Below are 11,884 nucleotides of genomic sequence, written 5' to 3'. Positions count from 1 at the left end.
ATTCTGAGAACTCACGACCGCAGTGAGCTTCTCCAAATTGTTATCCAGTTTAAGTTTAAGATGATATTTATTTTTCCCTATATGAAGTCATTCTTTTTTGAACAAAACTCAAAACAGAGCCTATTAATCTTTCAGTCATTTCTACCCCCCTCACCCCCCCTCACCCCCCAAATCCCACATGCATACTACCCTTTAGGGCTAAGCCCCGGGTGTATCAAATGTCTGCCTCCGCCTCTGACCCTCACTACGTGTTTAGGTGCACCGGGTCTGTCCAGCATCCTCCCCCACCACCTGATACAACTCACTACCAGGTGGTGATCAGTTGACAGCTCAGCCCCTCTCTTTACTCGAGTTTCCAGAACATATGGTCGTAGGTCTGGTGATACGATTACAAAATCAATCATCGACCTGCGGCCTAGAGCGTTCTGGTGCCACGTGCACTTATGGACACTCTTATGTTCGAACAAGGTGTTCGTTATGGCTAAACTGTGATTTGCACAGAAGTCCAATAACAAAACACCGCTCGGGTCCATATCAGGGAGGCCGTTCCTCCCAATCACGCCCCTCCAGGTCTCGCTGTCGTTACCCACGTGAGCATTGAAGTCTCCCAGCAGGACAACAGGGGGAGGATGGCTGCCGACCTATTGCACGCAATGGCGGCGCCATCTTGCCCATCCGACCATGCATAGGATGGGCCCTTGTCTCCACTTTGGGCTGTACCAGACGCTCGCCCTCAGGCACCCTCCCCGGGCCTGGCTCAAGGGCAGGGCCCCGGTAACCCTATCCCGAGCAGGGTAAACTGTTCCCTCGATGTTTTCTTCATAAGGGTCTTCTGAATCTGGTCCATCACCCAGGACCAATTTGCCATGGGAGACCCTACCAGGGGGCAAAAACACCCAGACAACATAGCCCCTGGGATCCCAGGGACACACAAACCCCTCCACCATGATAAGGTAGCGATTCACGGAGATTCTTTATTACTTTTTATTATTTCATTGTTGTTTTGTCCTCTGAGTAAATGTCAAGCATAGTGTTGGAGCTCATTGCTCCAGGATTACAGACAACTTGACATTGACCAAACAACTGCAAATAATCTTTTAAATTGTACTCTATAAACCCTTTTCTTTTGTTTAAAAATTTCAGGATGCATGGTTCAGCCCTTGCGGAACTTTTAGGCCAGCAACTGGATTTCTAGGGGAGTGTCACGAAAAGGCTTCTTTTTATCAGGAAGAAGAGTTCAAAACCAAAGGAACCCCAAAGAAATTGTTAACCTTGCCTGGTACTGCTTTTTGCAGCAATCTAAGGTCTGTTGATGACTGCTTCGAAGCATTTTTCGTTTTTGATGCAGGTTACCCAAAGTCATGCATCCAAGTCTGGGAATTCCTTCACACTGTCATCTATCCCAGGAACAGATGAATCCCAGGATATGAATCAAATATGGTCAAATGAATGAGGGCTCATTTAGCTATGGAAGCGTAAAATGTTGCTCATAAAGGTGCATGAAATTATCTGAGGGAGATTCCCTCTTGCCAGTTTTCCAAAGTGTTGATGTATGTTAAGTACTGGAAAAAAAACATCATTCCTTTAGTTTTTTTAAGTTGAGTTTTTACATGTAATTTGTTCTAAAAACAGAGCTGGCTTTACATAGCATGTCTTCATGTGTATTAACATGTACATGTGCTGTAACCAAAGACTGATTTGAAGTAATGGATATAATATAATGAAGTATATCCATTTTTTTTAACTTGCATTTTACTTTCATTGATATATTTTGTATGCATTTTTCCTGTCTATGTTCTCATCTATCATATGGCAATAAAACGATTTTTTGAGAAAATCCATTTTGAATCTAGTTTCTATATGCTGAATTTTATAGTAAGTAGAAATCTTAACGCAAACATTAATGGTAATATAACCCTTGTGATGGGTTCTGAGTTTTGACCCAATATTTAGTAACCTCAACTTTAAATATTGGTCAATTTAACCCAATTTTTGGATAGTTATCCTAACCCAGAGTGCTGGGTCAAACCAGTAACCCAACCCTGTTAAGTTGAAACAACCCAGCGTTGGCTCAGTTCATATTTGACCCAGCATTGGGTTACAAATTGGGTCATTTGTAACCCAGCATTTTTTAGGGTGTAAGGTATTTGTTTTTTTAATAACCTTTGGAGCGCACACACACACACACACACACACACGCACACAAATAGAGAGGGAGACTGTGGCTTACTTTTCTCCTTAGTTCCATTTTGTGGCTCAGGACTGTCAGCAGGCCTAAAATTTAGGAATTAAACCATATTAACTGACCAGAAAGCTATTTGCTTTTGTTCAGTTGAGCACTGTGTAATGAAAAATTACAGTCAAACAAACTTTTCAAATAAATACTTTACACATGTCACTACTTTCACCTTTTCTTTCTGTTGGTTGGCATCAGTTGTTTGTCTTCAAGCAGTTTTCTCAGACTGCTGAAAAGCTGCTCTAAGGTGTAGAATTGGAATGGGTAATCTGTTGCTTTGTATCTCAATGGCAGCACAACTGTGAACTCTTCTCTTGGTTTTCCAGTCTTCTTATTGAGGTCTTTTATCTGCTTTTGCACATTTCCTGTTGAAAATCCATCCTCTACCACCAACAAACACAGGTCAAAGTTTGAATTCGTAGAAAATAGCTCTCTAATATCGTCACATGTTGTGTTCAGATCTGGTGTACATGTGAACCGATATGAAACACTATCATATATCTCAGTGCTTTTCAGAATCTTTCTTTTGGTTAAAACAGATAAATCTTTCCCCAGGATGTTGGTTATCAGAGCTTTCTTCAAAGACTTCACATTGCCCAGAATCATGACTGAAATCTTATCTGTGAAAATAGTTAAAAACAACATTACTTTATCTGATACAGTACATACAATTAAAACATTCTAGTCTTCTAAACAAAAAATAAACACTGTTTCTGTTTTCTTATACAAATCAAATGGTCAGCAGTCAGGGTGAACACAAAGTTGTTGTGTGAACTTACTGTGAGACATTATCCTTGGATCCATTACAGCAAAAGTCCTGCCTGTATTATCTGGACTTGTTATGCAACACTGGGGGTGTATCATGTTTGACACCATAAATAAGCAATGGTTTCAACATTTATCTCTGAATTATTTCATTTTCTACTAGTCAGAATGTGTAAAAGAAGAAATTATAGTGACTATGCTGACTTAACCCTGTAAGACCCAACTCATCAAAAAATTGCCAGAAAATTCAGATCTTTTTGCAACTGAGATGTTTATAAACCCTTATAACAAAATCCACTTTTTTTTTTACTATATCATGTTGTGTATGATATATTTTTAGTGTATATTTATTATATATTTTTGTACCGGATTTGATACATTGGGCATTTTTGGCAATTTTAGACAAAAAAAGAGTTTTGTCCATAACATTTTGAAATTATGCCAAGTATTGATCATGTTGATGAGATAGAGGTCTCAGAAACTCATGTATCAAATATGATACAAAGGGCATTTATTTAAGTTTAAGCTTTTGCACATCATAGGCAGACATATTTGATGAAATATTGTTGGTTATGATTTGAGGATTGTGATGATCTGAAATCTAATTTCAATTCTAGGACTCTATATCTCAAAGTCATATATGCAGTTAGGTCCATAAATATTCAGACTTTTTTCTACTCTTGGTTTGCCTAAATATGTGAGGAACTAAAGCATTTTTAAGATAATCTTTTCATAACTTGGTTGAGAACCATTTGCTGGTAGTGACAGCCTGAAGTCTTGAACTTATGGACGTCATCAGATTCTGTGTTTTCTCCTTTTTTATGCTCTGCCAGGCCTTTGCTACAGTGGCTTTCAGTTGCTGTTTGTTTGTGGGGCTTTCTATCTGAAGTTTAGTCTCCAACAAGTGAAATGGTCAGCTGGGTTTAGAACAGGTGACTGACTTGGCCATTCTTTACTTTAATAAACTCCTTGGTGTCGTTGGCTTTATGTTTTGACTGTCACGGCTGGGGCAGCAGTCGTGTTGTGGAATGAAAAGGACCCAAAATGCAGGCAGCTGACTGATGAAGAGTGTGACGTTTATTTACAAGGTGGGATAGTGGCAAGCAAGCGGTGAGGCATGACAAATAACTGAAGAAACCTAAACTGGGAGAACTAAATAACAAACCTGAGCACATACAAAAGGGGTGCGGGGCAGAGAGACGCAGAGACAGGAACGAAACACCATGGGAACACAGAGAAATGCAGACAAACGCAGACGAGCTGATAATGAACACAGACCGACACCCACTTAATATACACACACAAGGTAATCGGGTAATCACACACAGGAGGGAAGAACAGCTGATCCTAATACACATGATGACTGGAGGACACAAGCTGAACACAATGACAACAGACAGAGACCTTCAGAATAAAACAGGAAATCTAGAACACGAACCGGACACAAGGGGGAAGGACACAGAATACCAAAATCAGAATAACTGGAACAGAGGAAAATAATCGTAAAACACAAAACGCTGGGTCAACGACCCAGCACCATGACATTTAGATGGATTTGACTGCATGTCTGAACACATCAGAATTCATTCAAATTCTTGTGTCCTGTGTCACATCATCAGTAAACACTAGTGTCCCAGTGACATTGGCAGCCCTGGACACCCAAGCCATCACACTGCTTCCGCCGTGTTTTACAGATGATGTGGTATGCTTTGACTCATGAGCTATTCCTTATCCATCCTTTTTTCTTTTTTTTTTAGCAAAGTCCAATCAAGCGATATTATTCTTGAGGCTTATGAGTGGCTTGCACCTTGCAGTGAATCCTCTGTATTGACTTTCTTGCAGACTTCTCTTTATGTGGGACTTGGATATTGATATGCCTACCTTCTGGAGAGTGTTGTTCACTTAGCTGGCTGTTGTGAAGGGGTTTCTCGTCACCATGAGATGATTCTGCAATCATCCACCACTGTTGTCTTCTGTGGATGTCCAGGCCTTTTTGCGTTGCTGAGGACACCAGTGCTTTCTTTCTTTCTCAGAATGAACCAAACTGTAGGTTTTGCCACTCCTGATATTGTATCAATTTTTCTGTTTTCACAGCTTAAGGATGCATGGAGAGCTGCTTTAACTGCATGTTGTCTGTTCACAGCAAAATCTCTCAAATTAAAACTGAGAGTCTATATATTATGTTCGTGTGCATTATATAACAGTAATTGGAATATTTCAGTAAACAGTTTTCAAATATATATATATATGAATATAAATGTGGCCACAAATAGGCATGTCTTCTAAAAACGGACCCTAAAAGAATTTGGATAATTAAATAATATGTGAAAAATGAAATCAGTTTTAGTAACCACCAGTGTTCTGTTAGTGGAAATCTACGGTACTTGTACATCAAATGTCCAGTAGATGGCGATACATTACTATTTACACAGCATAAATTAATGTGATTCTGAATTCAGAGACTCAAAGCATTTCAAATACAAATGCAATAAACCAAATTATACATGCATTGCGATTGTCATTTAATCTTTATTCATTTAATAACTAAAGTAGATCCACAAAATACTGAGCACTGAAAATTGTATATTTTTTAAGAATTAACAAAATTGATAAAATATTAGTGTCTCGTAGAATCTGTGGTGAATTTTCTTTTAATTCTATCTTTGATGTTTTCTTTAACATCATGCTCACTGTGTCCATGTGCTCACACACATGTTGCTGGAGTTCCTGTATTGTAAACTCACACACATAGACAAATGCAATTTGTATATGATTTTGAATACTTTCTTCCTAATCATTAAAGCTTTAATTTCTTTAATATTTATACACATATAAATCACAACTAAGACCTTTTTATTGTATCTTTGCTGTTTTCTTTAACACCACGCTCACTGTGTTCATCAGCTTTTCCACTTGGTCTGAACTTGAGCTGCGGTTCTCAAAAACAACACACCTGTTGTCACACTTTTCAATGATTTCCTTCAGACCAAGTTGGCAGGAATGAAGAAAATCCTCTAGGGTCATTTCTGCCTCCTCCAGGTTTTCTCCTCGGGTGAACAGGATGACAGTTTTTTCTTTCACTTTGAGCCCGAAAGTGTTTTCTAACTTTTTCAGTATGTCTCTCTCACCATCTGTAAATCTGCTCACATGCATCACAAGTACAAACACACAGGGTTCTGACCCACAGAGCTCTTTGCACCTTTTTACATGTTTGTCCTTAACTGATGGTTCAGTGTCATCATCAAATATGTCTGGAGTGTCAATCACACGCACATGTATACCTTTTATCTCAGTTTCTGCCTCCTGACACTCTGTGGTGACTTGATTTGAACTGGGTTTAGAAAAGAAGTGCTTCTTTCCGAGGATGGTGTTTCCACTGGCACTCTTTCCAGTCCCGGCCATTCCCAAAAGAATAAGGTTTACTGTGGTGTAAGTGTGCTTTCCTGAAATGATGATGATCAAACACAAGGTCCAGAAAAAGGTCAGTTGCAACTCAGGTACGGTAGTGCATTGTTAGTCTGTAGGTAGTGTGTTGAACTTTTCGGACCCACTTTGCACACACACAGGAATCTGTGACTTACGTTTAGATTTTGGTTGATGTTGTAGTTCAGGATTTATAGCAGATCTACAATGTAGAAGATAAACTCTATTAACTAATGAATGTGTCAGTACATCACTCAATAAGCTTTTTGTTTAGTAGTTCTTCTGTACAAAATTTTGTCCAATCTTTGTTTCACAAATCTCAATTTTCTCCATTACCTATTGTTTTGTCGTTCCAGTTGATTGTTTTCAGCCAGTTTTTTATCTCTGCTTGATTCTTGACCCTTGGTGCAGGTCTCAACCTCCTGCTCTGTTTGCTCTTGTTTTTTTTGTCCTTTCTTCTCTTTTGAAGGTTTCTCAGTTTTCTCTCTCGGATCTTCTGTCTGCTGCTGCAAAACTTTAGGTGAATCCTCTATGACCAAAGTGCATGTCCCCACACACACACACACACACACACACACACACACACACACACACACATCAGCATGATATTAAGCAGGTATTCAAGGAAGGAAAGTTAAAGTGAAGTGTACAGTTCTTGACTCAATCATTTGTTTAAACAGATAAATAAAAGAGCCAACAGAGGTCACTTATGTACAGTGCCCAGATTTCTGTGTTGCACCGTTGCCCTTTACCACACACACACACACACACACACACACACACACACACACACACACACACACACACACACACACACACACACACACACACACACGTTGTACAAAGTTGTGACTTACCTTTAGTCTTTGTTTGATGCTGTAACTTATTTATAGCAGATCTACAATGTAGAAGGTAAACTTTATTAACTGACACATGTAATTGCTTATGACTTGGCTCAAAGCATAAACAATTACAAGCAATGCATAAGGTTTTACAGTTTTGAGTGGGATTTTCTCCAACTTAAAACACTACAAACCTGATGAAAAGAATCAACTTTTTGGGATGTATCAGTGTACATCACTCAATAAACTTTGTATTTAATATTTCTTATATACAAAATTCTGTCCAGTTCTTATTTCACAAATCTTCATTTTCTCCTTTACCTGCTCTCTTGTCCCAATTGTTTGTCTTCAGACAGTGTTTTCTCTGTGTTTGAGTCTTGATAGTTGGTGCAGGACTCAACCTGCTGTTCTGCTTGATCTTGGTAATTTCTTGTGTCTTTTGAAGGTTTCTCAGTTTTCTCTCTCTGATCTCCTGTCTGCTGCTGCACAACTGTAGGTGAAGATGTACCCTCTATGACCAGTGTACAAGCACCAGATTTCTGTACTACACCCCTTTACTGCACATGCACATCTGAAAATATGGTTGCAAACTTCTGTAGGTAGTTGTAACTTACCTTCTGTATTTGTTTGATGTGGTAACTCAGATCTGCAAATTAAGAGTTGAGCCTTATTAAGTCATCCAAAAACTGCGTGTGTGTCATCAGTTCATCATTGATGTGATTTAATATAGATAATCAAAAAACCGTAATCAAAAACAGCACCAAAACAGGTTAAAGTTACAGACTCTTTATCCTGTGCTTGTAGACAACGCATGATGAAGTTTGGATGAGTTTTCGCTCTCTCTTTTTTTTGCTGCTGCCCAACTTTGGATGAAGATGTACCCGCTACAACACAAACACACACACACACACACAAAAACGTCAGAATGTTATTCTTAGATTAAGTCTCTCTAATGCCATCACACTGTGTGTTCATGTACCCGCTACAACACAAACACACACACACACACACAAAAACGTCAGAATGTTATTCTTAGATTAAGTCTCTCTAATGCCATCACACTGTGTGTTCAACTCTGCTGCACATGTAACTTCATTTGTACCTTTACTACCTGTTGAATATTTTATTTAAACTCTTTTTAAAAGTCTTTCCAAAATTTCCAGTCAGATTTCCTTTTATCATTCTGAATTTCCCTAAATGACATGTTGACATGTGAAATGTTGTCAGTGAAAACATTTAACATTTTTATGCGAAAGATGCAAACGCTGAAATGCTTTTATAGATATAAAATACAAACACAAACTCAAAAGTTAGTTTTCTTTGAACTTTTTAATTTCTAAACAATTACTATCATTGTTACTCCTCTGAGGTATAGGTCATCATATATGCTAACCCTAATCATACCAACAACACTTTGGGAGAGCAGCACCAACCATGTTTAGCAAAGGATGCTTTGAGATAAAAAAACAAACAAACAAACACCTGAATCCCAAATATCTATGGACATGATCTAAACCAGGGGTAGGCAACTCCAGGCCTCAAGGGCCAGTGTCCTGCAGGTTTTAGATTTGTCATTAATCTAGCACAGCTGATTTAAATGGCTGAATTATCTCCTCAACATATCCTGAGGTTTTCCAGAGGTCTAGTAATCAACTAATCATTTGATTCAGGTGTGTTGACCCAGGGTGACATCTAAAACCTACAGGTTACCGGCACTTGAGTCCTGGAGTTGCCCAAACTATAACATTAAATGTGATTCAGGGCATTCTTGCTTGTTTCTGGATTATTTTACAGAGTTTAGAAGTATCACTATCACATCATAAAATATCTAAACAGCTTATGGGTTATTTAAAGTAAGATGTGTCAAGAACACAAGACAATATGCTGATATCAGTCCTGTGTGTTTCCTTCTTGTAGAGCAGGGGTGTCAAACTCAAATACACAGTGGGCCAAAATTCAAAACTGGAACAAAGTCGCGGGCTAACGTTAATATGTATTGAAATATATTTATTCCTCCAGATATAAGAATGAATCTTTTCTTATGGACACGTTTTGCTGAAAAACTGAATATGGAACATGCAAAGCTTAATACTAAACAATATATATATTAGCTGTATAATACCAGTAGGCCAGCTCTGATAGTAATTTGGTATGGCTTCGCGGGCCAAATGTAAGTAGGCTGCCGGCCAAATTTGGCCCGCGGGCCAGAGTTTGACACCTATGTTGTAGAGGTCTGTCTATGTCCTAGATCATGAGTAAAAAGAGGATGATGGAGATGCAGAGAGAAGGAAAATGAATCTTGCCCTGAGATAATTGGGAAAGATGAAGAGAGAATAGAGCATTTCAGAAAAGTGTCAAAAATTGAAATTGCATTTGAGGCGTTTTTAAAATGAAGGAAACAATGTACTCACAGACTCGTTACTGCAAGAAAAATTTACAATAAAGTAGTTGTAGTCTACAGTATAATGACAAATGTAGAGAGATTTAAAACTATGGACACTTCCTGTATTATACATTTTTATTAAATGTGGTATATGAACAGTTAATTACTGGCTTCCTCCGTGACTCTTCGTCTATAAAGATAACATTTAATCAAAACTTCAGGCAAAGAGTTGAGTTAAAGTGCTGTGTACAGTTCTTGACTCTCTCACACACACACACCTTAAAATATAGTTGCAAACTTCAGTAGAAGGTTGTGCCTTACCTGTTGTCTTTGTTTGATGTGATAACTTAGTGTTTTCAGCAGATCTACAATGTAAGAGTTGAGTCGTATTAATTGATTTAGAAACTACTTACCCTTGTGCATTCAGTTGATTGTTGATGTGATAAAATAATGATACTTAAGGAATTGTTACAACAGTTACAAAGTATGGTACATGTATCGGTTTACAGCATTAAATACACTTATCCTTTAATAGTTCTTTGGCACAATGTTATGTCCAATTCTGAACTGAAGGTATCTCTTTTCACCTTTACCTGCTGTTTGTTTCCTGCTGTTTCCTTTGTTTCCTTGCTGGTTGTTTGCCTTTTGCCTGTTTTTTCTGTTTTCGTTGTGTATTACCCATGGTGTAGCTTTTTGTTTTTGGTTGTCTGCTGCTTCTTCTTAACTTTGCTCAGTTTTCTCAGTCTGGTTTTCTTTCTGCTGCTGCACAACTTTGATGAAGACGTGCTCTCTATGACCAACACACACACACACACACACACACACACACACACACACACACACACACACACACACACACACACAGATCACTACAGGGTCCACCATTCAAATGTTTAAAAACTGAAGTGAGGAAGCGTTATCAGTGAAGAAAAACCAAAGAGCAGTTGAAAACATTCAAATGCAAAAGAAGATGTGGAAATAAGTTTCCTTTTTATCATTTTGGTAAAGTGTTTTTTTCGTTTTCCTGAAATAACATTTGCAGCACTAATGTTACCTATTTAATATTGTATGTAAATAAAAAAACTCAGAAAAGGGCACGACCAAAAAAATCAGGGGACAGATACGAAAGGTCAACAACAGAATTAGTATTCATATTTGTTAAGTGTTCAGTGGAACAAACAAAAACAAACAATTAAAAAAAAAAAACAAAACACCCCCCCCCCCCCCCAAAAAAAAAAAACAAAACAAAAAAAACAAAAAAAACAACCAAAAAAACAACAACAACTAATTGCCGTCTGCTGCTTGCTAGGCTTCCTCTTACTCTTACTTCCAGTTTTCTGCCTCCTCTGTATTCCTCCTCTGATCCATCTTATTGCCTAACACCAATATAAGTCACTCAGGGGCTCTTTTATTCACTTGCATCTGAATTATTGTTCTAATTGAGCTTGAACAGGTGTAATATGAGTGTGACCTTTTGAAGGTGAATGTTTACAGATGAACAGTGTGGAAAATGATGTAATTTGCTTTCAGATCTTTGCAGAAGTTTAGTTTGTGATCATATTTGAGTAAGAGCAGTGGAATTGTAATTACATTTTAGAAGTCTGAAGTCAATTTGTTGATATATGATGCTGACATTTTCAGAATTTCCATTTTTGTATGTATAACATGGGGGGAAAGTGTTAAATTCTAAATAAAGTCCCCCCTGCTCATCCAACATACTCAAAACATTTTTTTTTGTTTTACTTATAATCTTTTTTTCTGATTGAATTTATCAATTATCCTTAACCACACACACAGAGAGACACACACACACATTGATTCTTTGTGATTAACTCATCAATGATGTCATTCAAAAATCCAAATCATTAAATAAAACTTTCATTCCTAAATCCATAAGTCTGAATTTTCACCTTTCTCTGTTGCTCTTTTGTTCTCGGTATTTGTCCTCAGGCAGTGTTTTTGTCTTTGGTTGATTCTTGATCCTTCTTGCCTGACAGGAATGGTAAAAATATTTTTTTGCTACTCCTGATTTCCTTTTGTTTTTTAACAACCCTCTTTTAGTAATACAAAGCAACAGTGATATTGAAGTAAGTTCATGGGAGCACTTACTGTAAAACAGTCTTTCAATCCTGTGCAGTAAAAGGCTGCGTGGTATCTGCAAGGTGTGCTTGTCATTGTCTCTGTAATATGAACTTGTTATGCAAATACTGGAGGCGTGTCAGCTGTGAAGATACA

At 38.0% G+C, this 11,884-nt stretch overlaps 1 protein-coding gene and 1 long non-coding RNA gene across 3 annotated transcripts; both read right to left on the bottom strand.

The window, feature by feature from the left end:
* Positions 1-1,777: 1,777 nt before the first annotated feature.
* LOC120743201 lies at positions 1,778-3,061 on the bottom strand. The gene is made up of 3 exons (XR_005698094.1): positions 3,016-3,061; positions 2,409-2,856; positions 1,778-2,274 (listed from the first exon to the last, which is right to left on the bottom strand). It is a non-coding gene; the product is annotated as an uncharacterized LOC120743201 (long non-coding RNA).
* Positions 3,062-5,278: 2,217 nt separating this feature from the next.
* LOC120743210 (immune-associated nucleotide-binding protein 8-like) lies at positions 5,279-11,737 on the bottom strand. Of its 2 annotated transcripts, none has more exons than XM_040046787.1 (10): positions 11,560-11,737; positions 10,243-10,439; positions 9,971-10,014; positions 8,051-8,150; positions 7,881-7,912; positions 7,588-7,756; positions 7,282-7,322; positions 6,761-6,974; positions 6,583-6,626; positions 5,279-6,444 (listed from the first exon to the last, which is right to left on the bottom strand). In XM_040046787.1, exons 2-10 carry the CDS (start codon positions 10,329-10,331, stop codon positions 5,855-5,857), a joined length of 1,323 nt encoding a protein of 440 aa, XP_039902721.1. In that variant the 5' UTR covers positions 10,332-10,439; positions 11,560-11,737; the 3' UTR covers positions 5,279-5,854. The 2 variants fall into 2 exon arrangements, with proteins under 2 accessions (XP_039902721.1, XP_039902722.1); XM_040046788.1 differs by having other exon boundaries at positions 5,280-6,444; positions 6,761-6,953; positions 7,588-7,760; positions 7,885-7,912.
* Between the last annotated feature and the right edge of the window lie 147 nt (positions 11,738-11,884).

Source organism: Simochromis diagramma, unplaced genomic scaffold, assembly GCF_900408965.1.
Source record: "Simochromis diagramma unplaced genomic scaffold, fSimDia1.1 OVJJ01000707.1, whole genome shotgun sequence".
NCBI classification, from domain to species: domain Eukaryota; kingdom Metazoa; phylum Chordata; class Actinopteri; order Cichliformes; family Cichlidae; genus Simochromis; species Simochromis diagramma.
This window is presented reverse-complemented; position numbering and strand designations above follow the sequence as displayed.

Excerpts from the sequence above, each read along its gene's own strand:
- LOC120743210 (XM_040046787.1), bottom strand. The coding sequence starts at position 10,331 with ATGGGTAATACACAACGAAAACAGAAAAAACAGGCAAAAGGCAAACAA. Across the intron at positions 7,757-7,880 it reads ACATCAAACAAATACAGAAG|TTGTGCAGCAGCAGACAGGA; the intron begins GTAAGTTACAAC and ends CTTCACCTACAG. Across the intron at positions 6,445-6,582 it reads ACATCAACCAAAATCTAAAC|GAAAGCACACTTACACCACA; the intron begins GTAAGTCACAGA and ends TCATCATTTCAG.